Raw genomic sequence first — 20,000 nt, 5'->3', positions numbered from 1 at the left:
AATTCAATAAATATATAAAATGTATAATAATAAAAAATTTAAAACTTATTTCTTTTTATTTTTGACTAATATTTAGTCAAAATTTTGACAATTTTGACAATACATTATTTCAGGATTTCGAGGAGGATAAAAAGAACGGCTTGTATTGGAAATAAAATATTTTGTATTTTTTTTTAACACGTCTTTATTGTACTGCTGTCAAATGATTAACAGTCATTATTCAAATCCATTTTTTTCCGTTTGCACAGCATATGTGATCGTACTTTGTATTTATTATTTACATATTAGAAGATACATATTAATGCTTAATGGAGAACTCCACAAATATTTTTATGAGTAATAATGGCCTGGATCAGAGTTTTGATGCATTGACACATTTATTCTTGGAAAATGTATTAATTGAATATATTATTATAATTATATTAGACATTGCATGTACTAGTATGAGTATTCAACATCAACAAAGGCAATTTAGAAAAAAAGCGCTTTTTTGTAAATAAACTTTGATATCGCTGTAAACCTAATATTTTGAGAAGAATTGTTGCGTAATTATTTTAGTTGAGTGTTAAAAGTTCAGATGGGTGTGTGTCGCATGGTTAGTGTTGTTCAGGACACATTTTGCACCGAGGGATCGGATCAAAAAAACATTTCGGACCTTGTTTACGATCACATTTAGTGTTGTGGTTTGGGTTGGGATCATCCGAGATGGATGTTGGTACCAGGAGCAAACGCGACGTGTCTGTATCTCTGTGGTTTAGGTAGCTGCATGCGGTTGAGGACAGTGAGGTACAGTTTAGATGTCTCACAGTTGGTGCATTGATCAAAAGGATGCCACTTGCGGTTTTGGCACAACAAAACACACTGTCACGCAGTTTTAGCAGTCCGGACGGAGCGTGACACATTCTGACCCAGCCAGGCACATCATGCATAGCTAATCAGCTGTACAATATTGAAGATGTGCTTGTTTTGCCAACTCGGACCGGGCCGTATTCGACCACCTGAATTCAGCTGATCTTTGTCCCTTACGCTTATTAATAAACCTGTTACATTAAATGGGTAATAGATGAATGCAGTAGATTTATCCTTTAGCGTTTTCCTAAATGTTACAAATATAGTTGTTTCGTTCATTTAATTGATAAGTCAAATCCAGTTGGTATGTTTAACAAAAGTGTCTGTGCCATTTGAATGGGGGGAAATGACTCAGATGGATAATTTCTGTGTTTGTTTTATTTTTTATTTATTTTTGGTTTGTTTTATAAATTACAAATATAATGGATAAAATGCGTAAATATTTAAATTGAATTATTGAATCCATAGTTTTTAATGGTTGAATTCGTAGTTTCAGAGTATAAGTTGGTAGGACCTAAGACGGTTTACAATTTTTTTTTTTTTATTTTGCAATTTACTATCAAAACTAAAATAGCAGATGCTGGTGTTGTACCAAATGTATTTATTATTTTATTTATTTATTTGATAAATTATATCTATAATTTAAAATACATTGAGTGATATTAACTGCAAATTATATATACTGAATTACTGAATATATTAACAGCTTAATTATGTCAGTTTTATCACCCACTGGAATAGTTTTACTTTTTTCCTGTTCATTTTCTAGTTTTCATTTACTATCAGATGATGGTATTGTAGCAAATCTGTTTGTTTATTTATTTGCGTGTTTGTGTTTATTTACAGTCAGCCATATTTTCATTGCTAAGCACAAGTTTATATATATATATATATATATATATATATATATATATATATATATATATATATATATATGGTACCAGCTCAGATTCAGTTGTGTGTATTTGATTTTTGACATGATATTTGTTGACTGAGACAAAATGCAGATCATAAACCATTTTTAAAAGCTTTTGTAATTGAAGGGTCTGTCATTGATGGTAGACTAATTTCCTCCAGAGTGATTTTAAAGATTAAAAAAATAAAATAATATATATATATATATATATATATATATATATATATATATATATATATATATATATATATATATATATATATATATATATATATATATATCCAAAGTTGTTTGGACACCATTGACTTTCCTTGTAGATACAGTATATTTTATGTTCCACTGAAGAGAAGGTTGAAAATTGCTTTTGAATGAGTAAACGATGACAAAGTTGTCTTTTCCGAGTAAACTATCCCTTTAAGAGTCATACACTTCTCCTGCTTAAGAAAACACACCAAAGTGAGCATGTGCATAGTCCAGATTGTCATTTCAGGTGCATGTAGTCCAACCACCATCTGTCTCTATGAGCACAGACATTGTCTTCACATACAGTAAGATGCTATAAGATCCTGGTCTTGTGTTTCTTTTTATTTTGAAAAGACGGGAACAGTCTGTATTCCTAAACGTAATAATTTTGCCTCCCGTTCAGAGAAATGGATGTACATCAGCTTGGCTTTGGGCTCCCGGCTGCCCCGGAGGGAAAATGAGTGTGTAAACTCACCCTGATGCATGTTTCAAATGTATTGACCGTTTGTGTATGTGTGTTCCAGCTTCAGGAAGCCAAACAGATGGAGAGAGAAAGGCACAGGCAGCATTCTCCAGTCAGCCAGCAAGAACCAGAGTCTCCCGGACAACGGCACACCGAAACCCCCGGCAAGAGCCTGCCCGCGGAGACCAACGGTGGGCCGGGACACCAGGGCAGCAAGGTCGAGCAGGGGTCCCCGCCATACGAGAGTCCCGAACCGGAGAACGGCACCGACTTCTGCCCCGCGGAGAATGAGCAGACCGAGGCAGACCAGGCTACTGCCGCTGCGAAAAGTAAAGAGAAACGTGCAAACATGCAGAGATTAATTTAGCTTCAGGGTTCCATGTTTATGTAAATGATTATGCTAATTTCTCTAAATGACTCTAGACACCAGTGGAGTTTTCTGGGAGAGTGCTATTCGTTATTGCCTCCGTTCACTCAGTTATAAATGTGACCGGAAATTTAAAGTTTAATAGGAAGTATTCACAAAGATTTTCAGTCAAAATATAATCAAAATTTTCTGTTTAAAGCTTTATCCGTTAAGAATAGTGTGATTTATTGGTAACGATTTTGTTAACGTTCACAAACAATTAACAATACATTTATTACACTTTTTATTCATTTTTATTCATGTTATTTCACAGTGCATGAACTAATGTTAATGGTAAACAAACAACCGGTGATTGTAATAATGTATCAGTAAATTATGAAATTAACACAAACTATTTTTAATAAATGCTGTAAAAGTGTTGCTCATTCTTAGTTAATTTTAACAAATGTAGTCAACTAATGTTAACTAATGAACCTTATTGTAAGTGTTACCGATTTATTACTATTCCACCTTGAAAACCTTGCTTGATATATGAAAATCACATATATTTTCATCATTTACTTACTCTCATATCATTTTAAATCGGTAAGATATTGGATAATCTTTGAAACGCACATTAGGATATTTAAAATAAAACCAGAGCTTTCTGTCCATCCATTTGAAAAATCCAGAAAAATAACCAAAATTTAGAAGGTCCGATATGAATTGAGCGACTTAATCCAAGCTATGTGCAGAGAAAAAAATCACTTTATATTATAAACAGATTTAATGTAATGTTTTATGCGTTTATAGGCGAATAAAAGCCTAAAATAAATCTGTCTTTCATGTGGGGACATGTCTTTGCACAGAACTTGAATTTAACTGCTAGGTTTGTTTTATAATGTTTTTGAGACCTTTTTGATATTTGCTTACTTGGATAGAAACAGAAAAAAGTTGCGTTTTAGGATGAACAAAAGTCTTATTGGTTTGAAATGGCATGAGAGTGAGTTAATGATGACAGAATATAATTTTTGGGTGAACTGTCCTTTTAAAATAATAATATAATCCATTTTATTTGGTTGTCCTCCTCCTTCCAACACTGCCACACACACACACACACAAGCATCTCTGATTCCTAGTCATTATTAGTTAATCGTGTATTCAGGCTTGACATCAGCACAGATGAGGCGTCTTCTAATGATGTGACACTCTTGGAAAACTGTGTCAGTGTCCCTGAGTCTTACGTAAGTTTAATAGCACAGCTTTCCATCGGAACATCACCCAGTTACAGGCGGGATGGAGTCCCCTCTTAATAACACTTATTAAAGTTAAATTGAGAAACTGATAACGTGGATTTAATGTGACTACAGAGCGTGCTTGGAGGGAAAATCCTCCTATTGCACCATAAATGACTGACTAGACCGATTTAGAGACTTAAGCATTCTGGTCTGTCTTTTGAGGTGCGGCAGAGCATGGCACGGGAGCAACCGAGGAAGAAGAAAACCAGAACTATGAAGAGAAGGCGCAGGAGATTGTACAGAGCATCTTACAAGAAGTCGTAAACACAATTGCTGGAGGCGAGTTAGATTCATCATACTTGAAGGGGACAGTTTATATAATAAAAATATAAATGTAAAAAATCTAAAAGTACAAATAGAATTTAAATGTTTGCGATTTTGATTTAAATGAGATAATGTTGCCAAATATTATTACAGTTTATTGTTACAACTGTTTTCTATGGAATCCTCTTTCTGCCACAGAATTAAAAAAAAAAAAAGACTTTTTTATTGCATGATAGAAATTGAGTTATGAAGTCAGAATTGTGAGTTTATATATGTATATTTTTTTCTTTTTTATGCTTTATTAAAACGCAATTGCAAGTTTGTGAGAGAAAATCTGAATACTGAGAACATATGAGTCTTCTCAAAATTGGACTCGCAATTTCATAATTCTGAGAAAAAAATTTAGAATTGTGAGGGGGGAAAAAAAGTCAGAAATCGCAATTGTGAGAAAAATGTTGAATTATGAGATGCACATTTTCACAATTGTGAGTTTATATCAGGCAATTCTGAGAAAGAAAAAGCTGAATTGTGAGTTTATATCTTAAAATTCTGACTTAATTTCTAAGAATTGCAAGAAAAAAGAGATTGCAATTGTGTGAAAAAAGTCTGAATTGTCTGATTAAAAGTTCCAGTTACCTATTTTTAAATTCTTTATTCAATAGCGTAATCAGACTTCCATAGTTTTCAGTTTTAATAGAAAATTCAAGATAAGAAAAAATTGGTCAACTGCTTTTGGTTAAGTGAATCTTACCTTGTTTAAAAGACTGTTCTAGAGGTGGTTTGATTTCGGTAGCGAACCACTTTAAGCCAGGACCCGTCGTGAAGTCTGTTTTTCTGTGTTCAGATGTTAAAGAAAGCCGTGAGGGCGAGGCTGAGCCAGCTGAGGGCATTCCAAACTCACTGGAAGAGGAGGGAGGCTTGAGCAGCGACAACGAAAACGTTCACGCCAACGGCATCCCTGGAACGCCCATCTCTGCCAGCTTCACTCCGTCCCTACCCGACGACAGACTGTCTGTCTCTTCCAATGACACTCAGGTACCGGTTTCCACTTCTGCCATGAATGTGGAAAAAAAAAAAAAAAAAAAAAAAGTAAAACGGCTTCTTGTTTACACGTGTGTAATTGTTTTGACTTTGTTTTTGGATTGTTTATCCAGAGCTGACTTTATTGATTTAACAGTTGAATTCCTCAAAATTAAATTTTAGGGTTTGTTTGCGATGTCGCAAACCATTATACCCTCATTTCTCTCAAGTGTTTTGGTATAATAACAAACTGCTGCTTGTGAAACGCTTTGTAAAAAAGTAGTTCTCCCTCATCTTTTTGAATGAGCTGCTGGAAGTAGCATTAAGTAGAAGTAGAATTAATATATTAATATTAATGTATACGTGTAAATGTAAATATTTCCAAAATATATACTGTATGTATGCACTAGTAAAATCCGATATTGATCAATTCGTTTATATTGATAAATTGGTACATTTCAGTACTTATGTTGAATGAAATATGAATATTTTTAACTTGCATTTAACTTGTGTTTTCAGTTGAATGTATGCCCATTTAATTAAATAAAATAATCTGAAATACATGATTTATTTTAAGTTGGAATGGGTTTGTTCTGTGTCAACATTGTGTTTATTTTATTAGTGTAGGCCAAGTTCTTAAATTAGATTTTAAGGACTGTTATTAAACTTGAAGGTATTTATTTATGTTGTTGTTGTTTTTTTTAAGTGTAATTAGTGTCAAAATATTTTTTAGGGCTATTGTATATGCTTAATGGACCATAATGGTAATTTTATGGCCTGTTGCTTTTTTATGGCTGATGCATGTTATGTGCTATAGATGATGATTAATTTCCCTGGCAGTTAAATTTGATTGCTATATGACTCTTAACACGAGCATTTCTCCCACAGGAATCGGTAGCTACCACTGGTCCAGCACCAGGCGCAAAATTTTCCCATATTCTCCAGAAGGATGCATTTTTGGTATTCCGTTCACTCTGCAAGCTCTCCATGAAGCCCCTTTCAGACGGTCCCCCTGATCCGAAGTAAGCCCGTCTTTCTAAAAAAAACATCCGACTGTATATAAAAGGAGTTGTTTATTTGCTGTGACAAATGCTGTGCCAAAAATGTCATCTCCAGCTTGGATCCAATTGAATTTGACGTGGTTATATCCTAATCTGAGATCTGTGGTTGTAGATATTTCAGAGCGAGAGTGTTGAAGGCATCTGTCTGCATTGCACAGAGTTGAGTTGTCTGTGGTTGTATCAGCTGCTCTCCTATAACAGGTGAATAGGGCTGTCAGAGGGCAAGAGAGATGTTCCTCCCTGTCATTTGAAGAGAAAGAGAGCCATTCGTTCTGGTGTGTGTTTAGGGGCAGTGAGGCAGGAAGCTGGTTTCAGTGCTATTGATCACTCTTTGTCAAATGGACCGAGACCTGTTGACCCCTCTTGATTTAAATCAGGGCGTTATTTATCAGTGGTGCATACTAAGACACTAAGCATAGATGGAGGTTAGGGACATAAATAATACCCTGGACCCTGCAGGTTTTTTAAAGAGTTTTTTTTTTTTTTTTTTTTTTTTTTTGACAATAAAATGAACTTTCATTGGGATTTTTACGGAGCCACTTTAAATTAATAATTATTATAATATTAATATTAAATTCTTGATAATTACTTCATTTAAATTAGATATTTAAATTAAACTGTATTGTTGTTGCATTTGTTGTACTAACAGAAAAACATAATTCAATGCTATTTTAATACTATTTATATGCTATTATTGAAATAAATTCTTTAAAATTTTGCTTTTATTTTTGGATTTTCAGTTTCTGTTTTTTGTTTTTTTTTCAGTTTTAGTTTGTTTATGTGCTTTTGTAATTATTTAATTATTAATTATTTAGTTAATTACTTAATTGAAAACTTTTCACAATTAAGTTATTTACAGTATATATTTTATTTTATATATTATCTTTCTTTGGCCACATCAGTTTATTTTAAGTATTTAAACACTATTCACCCCAGTTAGACTAAATTTAACTGATTTCTTCTTGGCATGCCTTGGCCTGAGTGTTTAATGAGGAATAAGGATAAAATATTGCTTTATTCACATAAGATTCCTCAACTTCTTGCAGATCCCATGAGCTGCGCTCCAAGGTCCTCTCGCTGCAGCTCCTTCTGTCCATTCTGCAGAACGCTGGACCCATCTTCAAAACCAACGAGATGTTCATCAACGCCATCAAGCAGTACCTGTGCGTAGCGCTGTCCAAAAACGGCGTCTCCTCCGTCCCCGAGGTGTTCGAGCTGTCGCTGTCCATCTTCCTCACCCTCCTGTCCAACTTTAAGACGCATCTCAAGATGCAAATCGAGGTGCCTGAACTCAGCCCCCCCCCCCAAATCGCAACTGTTTGTCTGTGGAGTGTCTAGCTGACAGTGTGGGTTTATCTAAGCTGTGGTTTATGATGAAAGCTTGTAATTCAGTCTGTGTGTGTGTGTGTGTGTGTGTGTGTGTGTCTCAATCCGGATGAGTGTGTTAGGATTTATCGTGCGCAGTCTTGTGTAGTAATATTTATCAAATCGATCAAGTTATACATCTCGGCAACACCATGTTGTCGAAACATCATTGTTGTTCTGTTACTGACTTGGTTATGAATTCATAAGGTGAAAACTTGACCGTATTTATGTTTTTCTCTCCTCAGGTGTTTTTCAAAGAGATTTTTCTTTATATTCTGGAAACGTCCACAAGCTCATACGACCACAAATGGATGGTCATTCAAACCCTCACTAGAATATGTGCTGGTATGAAAGTTTTCCTTTCACGCTTTTAAAGAATATATACGAGTGTTTCTACAAGTAATTTTATGATGTTTTGTGCTTACAGACGCCCAGAGTGTCGTAGACATTTATGTAAATTATGATTGTGACCTGAATGCTGCTAATATTTTCGAGAGGCTGGTGAATGACCTCTCAAAGATTGCACAAGGACGAGGAGGCCATGAACTGGGTACAACCCCACTTCAGGTAAACATACTGTCAAATGGATGGGTTGACGTAGAAATTATCATCACTTACTCACCCTCATTCTCTCATTTTGTTCATGAGAACACAAAAAAATAACATTTGAAGTGCTCTTTCCAATTCAAAAGCATATTGTGTGCAGTGACACTCAAACAAGGACATATTAAATTGATCAAATGTGGCAGTAAAGATGTTTAGAGAGATATAAAAAAAAATGTTAATAGGATTTCATAATATCATTGTCTCATATTTTTACAGTGTTTTGATCTGATTTCTTTCAAAAGCATTAGCAATCTTTTTCCACCTCAGACATTTGAAATTACAAAATAACAGCTAATAACAACAATAACAAATTCATATAATAACAGCAATAACAAAATTAAACAACTTGTGTGGACAGTCCATTTTTTTTTTATAGTCATCTGACCAGTGGCTGATATGTGCAATTCCATAAAACTGGATAATTTGGAAGTGGTGAATATGCGGTAGAATTAAATTAGAACATAACATTTAAGAGGGAATCAGCATGTTATGAATAATTTACTGTTATTGTGTGAATACCATGTAATCAGGTAATACATAAAAACATAACTCTAATTTGATTGAGCATTTTAAATATAATCTAATTACATTCTTAATTTTTTAAATTTTAATACGTAATCCAGATTACATGTAATATGTTGCTATCCAGCACTGTCTGTACTGTAAATATTTAGAAAAGTAAATGTTTAGAAATATTCAAAACATGCATTAAGAGTTGAGGGTGAAAACTTTTAAAGATTTAAAGATCAGGGTAAATGTAACATATTTTGTCTTCTGGGAAACCGTCGCCTCTGAAGGGCAGTAATAAATGAAGAAAAAATATATATATTTAGGCAAATTAAAGAAAAATGTACACATCTCCATTCTGTTCTTTCAAACCACGGCATGAGTCCCTCAGAATCATACAGTCATTGTGGGAAAGGATTCAAATATACAAAAATGCTGGAAAAACAAAGTATTTGTAGGACCTGAAGATTTTTTTCCCGAACAACAACAGCATGCAGTTTCATTTTAATCATTCAACTATTAAGAATTTAACTGGGGTCTTTTTCAATTATTATTTTTTTCTCGTGGACTAAATGTAAACATGATCTTATTCAGGTCAGTACTAAATAAACAATAACATGTATTTTGTATAACCCTTTATATTTTGGTAAAATACTTGCAGTTTCTGAAAGGGGGATGTAAACTTTTGACCTAAACTCTTAATCAAATTAGAATAGCTATTAAAACCATGTTAGTGATCCCAGCTCATGTTGTCTCTCAGGAGCTGACTCTAAGGAAGAAAGGACTGGAGTGTCTGGTGTCCATTCTCAAGTGTATGGTGGAGTGGAGCAAAGACCAATATGTCAACCCCAACTCCCAGACAAGTCTCGGTAAGGCAAACAGTCAGCCTCTGCGGAACAAAATATCAATACTAGCTCCTCAACCAGTATAATACCTGCAGAACCTTATTTAGCCCCTCTGTACCCTGATATGCTTTGGATCCAAGCAGTGCATTACATATTCCAGGTAACGGCCCTGGCTTTTTTAAATGAGTCTCCTCTGAGTGCATTTGTGCAGCTTTCCAGAGGCTTCTGGCTTGTGCAGAACCAAATGGATAAACAGTTGCTTTTGAGGACAGCGCACTAGGAGTCCTGTGCCTCAAAGACAGGCAGGAAATGCTATTCGCCGTGATGGCTACGCAGGCCTTTCATCTTAATCAAACAACCCTGAGGCTGTTATTCATCACCCTGACATCGGGGAGGCAGTCTGCAGGCTTCCTGAGCACTGCAAAACCAAGCTTCTCCTATGAGCTGGGAACATGCGCCAGGCTAGAGACCCGGCCTCTTCGGAGCAGAGGGGATTTAGGTCTAATCAAACTTGGCTATATTGGGCTGGAGGAGAAGAGGCTCTGATGGCCCAAAGGGAAATTTCTCTGTTGCCTAAAGCCCATCGCAGATTTTCAGTCAATCATAAACCAGAGATTCTTGCTTATTTTTAAATGAGCAAGCACATTCTCTTGCAAGCACATAGCTACAGGTTCTTTAGTGAACACCTAAAATCTGAAAATGTTTTATTTTTTCTTTAAATCATGTTTACAATGGCAAATCAAGAAATGGCTGTAGCCTTTCATCTAGACTAAATAGCTACTCTTAGATATACAGGCTTCATGTCCTAATCGGCCAATAGAATTGTAGCATACTCATCTGGGTAACTATTAAGGTGCATTATGTTTGTTTTGGATCACTAATCAAAGCTTTCAGGTTCTTGAATTCTCCTCACGCTAGCCAATCAATCTTTGTTCTTTTCTCTTAACGAATGCACATCAAAAGGGAGAGCAGGTAATGACAGTTTGTAGTGACATTAGAATTGATTGCATTAGCTTGTGTTGTGTAAGCTAGATAGTGATTTCTTAATAGTTCTTTGTATTGTGGCCGTATTAGTTCAAACAGATAAGTTAATGCGAACAGGTAAGTATTTCCCAGCTGCTACTGGCTCCTAAGATCTTTCCGAGAGAGGAAACTATGAGAAAGGAGGAAGTGACCTGACAGCTCGTGTTACAGACATAGCTACCCGCTAAATCTTTTACAGTGTTTCCAGTGTGAAATAAGATCCTGCAACATACCCAAACCGCCTGTTTGTCTTGCTTGCGCCAACTTCAGATCTGTTACATTGTGTATTCAGGTCACGCTGCTCTTTCTTCAGTCCCCATCGTGCCGTTTTTGTGATACGAGTCAGCCGAGGCCAAGGACTTTATTAGAGAACTGTTGTGTTGGGAAACTCATATAGGGATCTGAGCCAGAGAAAAGACTTGATACACCAACATCCAACCAGGAGCCCAATGAATCATGCCGTCTCTACTTCCTAGCCTGTAGGGGCTCATGGTGTTTTACAAACTGGGTTTGTCACTACTTCAGCTTTCTCTGAAATTGCATCTGAGTTTCATTTCCATCTTTTTCAATCAGGCCAAGAAAAGCCTTCAGAACAGGAGACCAATGAGTCGAAGCATCCGGAAACGATTAACCGTTACGGCAGCATAAACTCTTTGGACTCCACTGCCTCGTCGGGCATCGGGAGCTACAGCACGCAGATGTCCGGAACAGACAACCCTGAGCAGTTTGAGGTCCTCAAACAACAGAAGGAGATCATTGAGCAAGGCATTGACCTGTAAGCCATGGTGTTGGAATCATAAGCATGAATCAGTCTGTGCACCATAAGTGGTTTGACAAAATCACTGTCAGTAGATGTTTGCATGTAAGGTTGTTTACGTATTCCAGGAGTGTCCGTTCTCGGACCTGGAGGGCCACTGTCCTGCAGAGTTTAGCTCCAACTTCAGGCATAATAGAAATGCAGGTTTGTTGGGGCAAGTTGGAGCCAATCTCTACAGCAAGTTGACTCTCCAGGAACTAGACGCTCTCGATCTGATTTAAATATAAAGTGTGTAAGATCTGCATTAGGATTGTAAAAGGTAGTTTCACAAAACATTCCCCATCTGCTATCGGTCAGACAAACAGGTAGTTGCATCCCAAAATGATGCAATCTATTGAGCCAGAACTTGAACTGTTGGGTTCAAACATCCCAACCTTTCCCAAGTGGAAAAAAATAAATAAATACAAAAATCTGCAGCTCCTGCAATCTCCTGCAGTCCGAAACCAAAAAGTAAAATGCATGAATGTGAATGTTTGTGCTGTTTCTACTCTGCATTCCTTCTGGGGAAACCATTACAGTCTGATTATACCAGTATTTTTTTTATTCTTGGCATGAATACGTTTTAACAGTGAAGGGGCTGGCAAAACTATATTAGCAAATGTTGTTGATATTAAGATGCTAAATCTTAACATGCGGCTCAAACTGGTGTTCTTTTTACCACAGGTTCAACAAAAAACCAAAGAGGGGCATTCAGTACCTGCAGGAGCAAGGCATGCTGGGAACCACGCCCGAAGATATCGCCCAGTTCTTACATCAAGAGGAGAGGCTTGACTCTGTAAGACATGCAACTATTGTGTGCCTACAAGATACAGTATTTATACTTTGTTTCGTCTATTTACAGTGGCGTAGGGTCAGATAGAGTTTAACAACTCCAGCAGTGCACAATAATAAAACTCTGAATATGAGCTTTTCTGAAATATTTCTGAAAAACAAAGCAAAACAAAAATATCAAAACGCTCCTGCAAATTGAGTGTGTTGCACTTTATACTTACTGATGTATGTCTGTTATAACTATTTTCTGTAACACTTAATAAAAAATTGATAAAGAAAGACACTCCAGCAAAGTGTAGCCAAACTTCCATTTAGAGATGATTTGATCCTTCAGTGTGATGAATCGGCATCTCAGTCGCTCATTCATCAGGCCTCAAAAGACTCCAGCAGTAATGGGTAAAGAGAGCTCCTTATATCTGCCCTAAAATTAGGGCACTTGAGCAGAACAGCCCTCAGTCTCCTGAATGACTTGAGATGCGCGTGGAATACTTCAATAGGCATTGCATTTAAATGATGAGCAGTGAATACGTTTCTCAAGGATTTCTCAGTCTGTAGCATTGAGCATGCTTTAATTTAGAGTTATGAAACATGTTTTTTTCGGATGTACATTTTTCTTCCTACACAGTCGATATCTGACTCATTGTTTTCCCCCCTTGCAGATCCAGGTAGGAGAGTTTCTCGGAGACAACGATCGCATCAATAAAGAGGTTATGTATGCCTACGTCGACCAAATGGACTTCCAGGGCAAAGACTTTGTGCCGGCTCTGCGCATGTTCCTTGAGGGTTTCCGTCTGCCCGGAGAGGCCCAGAAAATCGATCGACTGATGGAGAAATTTGCTGCTAGATATTTAGAATGCAACCAAGGGTGAGTGGAACGGTTTCCTGCTGTGGTGACCGATTAACCTCCGTCGCTAATTACCCCGTAAACACTGAACTCGGTCGCTGTTTGTCTCTTTTATCCCTCTCCTTAGGCAAACACTGTTCGCCAGCGCCGACACCGCGTACGTCCTCGCATATTCAATCATCATGTTGACTACAGATCTACACAGTCCGCAGGTTAGTTCGCAGAGCGCTGATTGTTCCCTGAAATCTACAGCGAATGCAGAATGCGTTTTCTTTTCATTCCCTAGTCTATGAATGTTAATGTGAACGTCGAAGCTGGAAACGACTGTTTGGCATTCGGTTTTGATATGTGAGCCGAATAGCTAAATCTAGGGTGACGGATGTTGCTGAAACACAACAGAAAACAAGAGGAAGAACGCTACTGATCTGTTGTTTCCTTTATCTTGGTGCAGGTGAAGAATAAAATGACGAAAGAGCAATACATCAAGATGAACAGAGGTATCAATGACAGTAAAGATTTACCGGAGGAGTATCTCTCAGCCATTTATGATGAAATCGCAGGGAAAAAAATATCCATGAAGGAGACAAAGGAGTTAACTCTAAAGTCAAATAAGCAAAGTGAGTATTTGATGAACAGACGAACATGATATTTTAATATACTGGTGTGTGTGTGTGTATATATATATATATATATATATATATATATATATATATATATATATATATATATATATATATATATATAATTATTTGAGATTGCACCAATCCTTTATTTTTCAGTTATGAATGAACAATGCTGTGTATTATCCCAATAATTAAGTATAATTGATTTAAGTATAAATTCTTTTAAAAATACTAATAATATTGCATTATTATGAGTATTATTATTTTTATTATTATTATTATTTGTGTTATTAATGATTATAGTTGGACTTCCAAGCAGATAAATGGACATTTATGTTCTGGCAGTATTTATATTTTGTGATTTGTGGTAACTGATGTTGTGTTTTTCTACTGTATCAGGTGTGGCCAGTGAAAAGCAGAGGAGGCTTTTGTATAATGTTGAGATGGAGCAGATGGCAAAGACAGCCAAGGCTCTGATGGAGGCCGTAAGCCACGTTCAGGCCCCCTTCACCAGCGCCACCCACCTAGAGCACGTCAGACCGATGTTTAAGGTATTTGGTGCATGTGCATACAAATACGCATACATTCTATTTGTTTGAAAATAATCATCCTATAATATCTTGATCTCTCGTAGCTGGCATGGACACCCTTCCTGGCTGCGTTCAGCGTGGGTCTGCAGGACTGTGACGACACCGAGGTGGCCTCTCTGTGCCTGGAGGGAATCCGCTGTGCTATCAGGATAGCGTGCATCTTCAGCATTCAGGTAATTTCACACATTGCATTAACCGTGAAGAGGTCGTTTTCTGAAGCCAAGAAAGGTTCAGCATTTGTTTGCATTACTATTCAGTGTGCCTGAATAAGCACCTTTAAAAACTGCTTCAAGGAATAGTTTACCCAAAAATGAAACTCTGAATAATTTACTCACCCTCGTGTCATTCCAAACCTCTATGGCTTTCCTCTGTACTGCACTAAAGTAGATATTTTGAAGAATGTGCATGTTGCTCTTTTCCATACACTTGCACCGGATGAAGGTTGCAGGTGTAAAGGACACTAATGTTATAGCTTTCACTGAGAAACAGAGCAACATTTTTCGTCAGTTTCAGCCCTAAAAAGTTTTTGTTTTGTTCCAGTTGGAGCGAGACGCATATGTACAGGCTCTCGCCCGCTTCACGTTGCTGACGGCCAGCTCGGGCATCACCGAGATGAAGCAGAAGAACATCGACACCATCAAGACCCTCATCACAGTGGCTCACACGGATGGAAATTATTTAGGAAACTCTTGGCATGAGGTGAGGTCTGCCAGCTCTTTGACAGGCCTGCGCGTTTCCTATCCCTATGTGATTGGCAGACAGATATTGTGAGGCGTTATTATTCTGTCTACATTCGCTATAGATCCTGAAGTGCATTAGTCAGCTGGAGTTGGCCCAGCTCATCGGGACAGGCGTGAAGGCTCGGTACATATCAGGAACCGTAAGGGGGAAGGAAGGTTTCATCACCAGCACAAAGGAACAGACGTCTGACGAGTACCTGGGCTTGGGTCAGTCCGTCACACTTCACATGGGCAGCAATTTGGTCTCTTACTGAGAAAATGATGTCGGTGTTCATCAATAAGCGGTAACACGGTTGAGGTGAAAAGGTTACATTTAGGTGAATGAGTCCGGTATGTTTAATGTGTGTTTTTTTTATTAAATTAAAAAAATTTAGCTGTTAAAGTAAAATAAATATAAATAAAATGTCAAATGAAAAAACATTTCATGTATAAAAAGTAGGGCTGTCAGTCGATTAAAATTATTCACAATGTGTTGATGAATTCTAAAATAAATCTTACTGTGAAAATACCCACAACAGGTTATTTCAAGCTATTTTTTTGTTAAATGATAAAGTATCAAGTAGACAACTGTAGCTTTAGAAAGAAGTATTTTGTTTGATTCAACATAAAAGCATTACACACACATTTAGGCTGCAACAGCCTATGGAACATAAAAGAAACGAATTTAATAAATATCTTGGTATTTTTTTGTTCATACAATGAAAGTCATTCGTGACTGCCAAACAAAATAATATCTTAAATACTTTCTTTTATGTTCCATACAATGACATGAAGGTGAGTAAAAGACATAATTACATTTTTTGAAGGTAAACTATCTCTTTAATGGTTTTGTTTTTGTTTTTATCCTTATTATTTTTCAGAAAAATGAATAAGAAACTAAATCTGCCATCAGTTGATAGTAAATGTCCGTATTAGACATTAAGAGATATTTGATTTATTAAAATGGCTGATTCATTCAGGATTTAAGTAAATGGCTCTCTTTATGAACGAGTCTTTGAATCATTGCTTCACACGATTCGTTTAAAACGCAGATTTAGTTCAGAAACTAAACATTGCTATTTTGTTCTAAGGCATGCTATGGCTTTAAAGGAATTTTCACTGCAAAATTGAGCAAAAACGCATAGTATTGTGCTTAAAATATGGCACAATATCAAAATATTATTTACTGAACTATTGTAAAATAACATTTAAACACACAATGTTCATGACAAACCCAAAATGCATCGTAATTACTAACTGTATGAAATGTGTATATATTATAACTGCGTTAAAATATTTTAATCACATTGTTTTTCAGAATGAATTAAGTTAATATTAAACCGACAGCCCTAATAAAAAGTAAAATAGTTTCTTCAGCATTTCCATCAGAGTAAATTAGGTTATTGAATATTTCGCAATATATTGACTGAATTCAATACATTTTGTCAAAAGACAATATTCCACACAAGCATTGCAGCTTTTCCATTTGCCATTGCATCATCAAAACACATCTTAACTCGAGCTAAATTATGATTAAGATTGCTTTATGATAATCCAGTATAATTATCCAACAGCACTGTGAGAAATGAAGTCTGTGTTGGTATAAACAACATGATTTTTCTCACTGTAGGAGGGAACGTCGATCGCAAACAGATCGCAAGCATTCAGGAGTCTATTGGAGAAACCAGCTCGCAAAGTGTTGTGGTCGCTGTCGACCGGTATGACTGTTATCATTAATTCTAATGAACCTCATAATGTTACAAACAGTAATATGTCTCTGGACTGTTACAAACACGTCTGTTCTTCTCTGCAGGATATTTACAGGCTCTATCAGGCTTGATGGAAACGCCATCGGTAAGTACAAGATTTATTATATACATATTATTATTTAAAGTAATTGCTTTCAGTTTTTAATGCATTTTGAGATGGGTTTGTATTGTGAGTAAAATTGGTTATAGGAAGTTAAATTAAATCAAATTATCAATTTAAGTTTTACTGACCCTGAACCTTTGAGTGGTAGTGTATGTTGCATTTTATCAGGGTTTTTTTTTTTTTTTTTTGACCTGTTCTTTCATGTCAGGGAAGATTTAATTTCGTTGTTGTAATTTAATTTTTATTCTGTCATTTCTAAATTAAAGTTTTTTGTTTATATTTATTTTTACAGTATGTATGTGCTTACATTTCTTTTATTTTAAATATTTACTAATTTAAGTTTTTATATTTAAATAGCCTTTTTTTAATAGATTGGGGTTTTTTTTCTGCTGTTAACAAAACTTTATAAATGGTTGTTTTAGATAACAAAAAAGCACTGGTTATGAGCAGTTAATTTCAATGAATTGCATAAAAATTCATTTTGTCATCATTTAGTAGTGTTAAAATTGTAAAATGAACATTTAAAATGTTTTCCATTCCATATGCATATGACTATAAATATGGCATTGAGACTATGCATTTTTTACATTTTTTAATTTGAATTCACGACCTGATCTGTCATGTCAGAGAAGATTTCAGTGACATGATGTTGTGTCTTGCAGTGGATTTCGTACGATGGCTGTGTGCTGTATCGATGGACGAACTGGCTTCTCCCACACACCCTCGAATGTTCAGTCTGCAGAAGATCGTGGAGATATCGTACTACAACATGGGTCGTATCAGGCTGCAGTGGTCCAGGATATGGGAGGTCATAGGCGACCATTTCAATAAGGTGAGTTCAAAGCGGCCACCAAATCGGCGCCGGAAGCTAATCTGTCCATGAAGAGCGTGTGTCACGGTGGCTTTGTATAATATCAGAGAAATCTAATGATGCTTTTAAATTTCACTCCGCCTGCGGGAGGGCACGGCTAATAGATCCAAGAAGAGCCGAAAATGAAAACGCAGCACTCCCGATGCTTCAACATTAACGTCTCTTTGGTTTTCTGTTTGGGTTCAGGTCGGCTGTAATCCCAACGAGGATGTTGCTATTTTCGCCGTGGATTCTCTGAGGCAGCTGTCCATGAAATTTTTGGAGAAGGGCGAGCTGGCCAATTTCAGATTCCAGAAGGATTTCCTCAGGCCGTTTGAGCACATAATGAAAAAGAACAGGTGAGCGTTTCGGTTTACGCTGCGATGAAAGTAAAGTAGCACAGAATAACGCGGCCCAGACCTCCTTCAAATATAGGAAGTGTCAGTTGAATAACCAAACAAATTGTGGTAAACTGCGTGGTTTGACGTTCAAATGTGTAAGTCTTGCCTTGAGCCGGGCGTACGCTGCGCTTTTCATCCGGTTTTGAGCCGAATTGCGACTCGTGGCGAATTTCGGCTTTGTCGTGCGTCGTTTGTCGTGCAGCGTACAGGGGGAAAGGGGAAGTGAGTAGAGTCTCCCGGGAGGCAATTGGACGTGATGGTATCGCACAATTAAAGCAAAGCTACTGCCCTAAACGCCTGCTCGGAAACAGAACTTGAACTAGAGGCTAGAGAGAGAAAACAAAACGAGGGAGATGTGGGAAATGTGAATCATCGTACATCATTTCGCAATCGGTGATAAAGACAAACATGTTGCAAAATTATAAATATTTGGGTTTTAAACCATGTCGGCGAGCCAGTACATAGGCTATCACGCAATTTTTAGTGTAGCATGCTGGCCAAACTTTCGGCAATCCTTTATGCCTGATATATGTAGTAAAAACAACACAATAGAATTTATTTATTTATTAATAACGGTTTTGTTTTCATTGCTTTAATCATTAAGCTGTTCATTCGGTGTTCGGAGTCTGTGCATAGCCTTGGTTACGCTACTGACAATTTTAATTATTGACCTTTTCATTGTGGAATATGTCTTAATGTCTTTTAATTTTCAGTGAGGCATAATATAATCTTTCATTATTTATGTCTTAGTGCGTTAAATGTGCTATGAGATTATTTCAGGGCAAATGAATTGTGGTAGACCTAAATATAATAACAAAAGTGTAATAATAATAATAATAATAATAATATTTTCACATACAACTTAGGACAGTTTAGAGAGGTCATGTCCTAATATCCATGTCCAAATATTTTTAAATCACCTTTACATCATGTTCACTGCTGAAGCCATGAAGACATACACAGAAGGTCTTATTACAAGTTAAATAAACCAAACCTTTTAAATCAAGTGGGAGTGGTTCTGTAGCGTTGCTTTTCCGATAATAAACTATTTTTCTGTAAAGTAAAATGAATGAAAAATGTAAACCTTTTATTTTCATTACTTTCAATTAAATTAAAGTAGATGTCTAGAGGGAGTATAATTTAGTTTTAGTTACACTAATGTTTAATGTTTTTTAAAGATAATGAAATAGTAGAAATTGACAATAATTGCAATGCCTATAATTAGATTACGTACATATATATGTATGTAATGTATTTAATTTTAGTGTTAATTCAGTTTAGTTTTAATTATTTTTCAACTTATTTTATTTTAGTTATTTGCTAATGTAACATTTCCCCTTTTAATTCAGGGTTTTCATATTTGATTATTTTCTTTATAGATTATTAGTGTTTTATTTCTGTTGTTAACAAAACTTTCAAAGTCATTTTAGGTAACAGCACTGGTAATGAGCAATTAATATCGAAGAATTGCTTAAAGATTAATTTTGGCGTCATTTAGCAGCGTTAAAATGTAGAAAAAATCCTTAGTGAAATGCACATTGAAATATAGTTTTTCAAAAGGTAGCTCAACGCTAGCCTACCTATTTTATATTAGAAGCAGCCTGGCAATCTTAACTTTTAAAGTAGCTTGTCCCTCGGTGAAAGGAAGAGAAAGTTATATTGGCTCATATGGACCCTGCAGTACTCATTAGGCTTAGTGAGTGAACA

General features: G+C 36.1%; 1 protein-coding gene across 3 annotated transcripts in view; it reads left to right on the top strand.

Annotated features, from left to right (window-relative positions):
• Window positions 1–20,000, top strand: part of arfgef1 (ADP-ribosylation factor guanine nucleotide-exchange factor 1 (brefeldin A-inhibited)) — a 55,618-nt gene that overhangs the window by 23,942 nt on the left and 11,676 nt on the right. For all 3 annotated transcript variants that reach the window (XM_043226474.1, XM_043226473.1, XM_043226475.1), the window contains 21 exons: window positions 2,533–2,800; window positions 4,278–4,394; window positions 5,224–5,414; window positions 6,288–6,421; window positions 7,507–7,741; window positions 8,071–8,170; window positions 8,253–8,392; window positions 9,699–9,807; window positions 11,380–11,581; window positions 12,287–12,398; window positions 13,054–13,259; window positions 13,366–13,450; window positions 13,690–13,855; window positions 14,261–14,412; window positions 14,496–14,624; window positions 14,992–15,150; window positions 15,254–15,398; window positions 16,801–16,888; window positions 16,984–17,024; window positions 17,705–17,874; window positions 18,100–18,251. In XM_043226474.1, the coding sequence (XP_043082409.1) occupies window positions 2,533–2,800; window positions 4,278–4,394; window positions 5,224–5,414; window positions 6,288–6,421; window positions 7,507–7,741; window positions 8,071–8,170; window positions 8,253–8,392; window positions 9,699–9,807; window positions 11,380–11,581; window positions 12,287–12,398; window positions 13,054–13,259; window positions 13,366–13,450; window positions 13,690–13,855; window positions 14,261–14,412; window positions 14,496–14,624; window positions 14,992–15,150; window positions 15,254–15,398; window positions 16,801–16,888; window positions 16,984–17,024; window positions 17,705–17,874; window positions 18,100–18,251 (3,101 nt within the window). The remainder of the gene's footprint in view (window positions 1–2,532; window positions 2,801–4,277; window positions 4,395–5,223; window positions 5,415–6,287; window positions 6,422–7,506; window positions 7,742–8,070; window positions 8,171–8,252; window positions 8,393–9,698; window positions 9,808–11,379; window positions 11,582–12,286; window positions 12,399–13,053; window positions 13,260–13,365; window positions 13,451–13,689; window positions 13,856–14,260; window positions 14,413–14,495; window positions 14,625–14,991; window positions 15,151–15,253; window positions 15,399–16,800; window positions 16,889–16,983; window positions 17,025–17,704; window positions 17,875–18,099; window positions 18,252–20,000) is intronic.

Source organism: Puntigrus tetrazona, chromosome 24 (genome assembly GCF_018831695.1).
Source record: "Puntigrus tetrazona isolate hp1 chromosome 24, ASM1883169v1, whole genome shotgun sequence".
NCBI lineage: Eukaryota > Metazoa > Chordata > Actinopteri > Cypriniformes > Cyprinidae > Puntigrus > Puntigrus tetrazona.
This window is presented reverse-complemented; position numbering and strand designations above follow the sequence as displayed.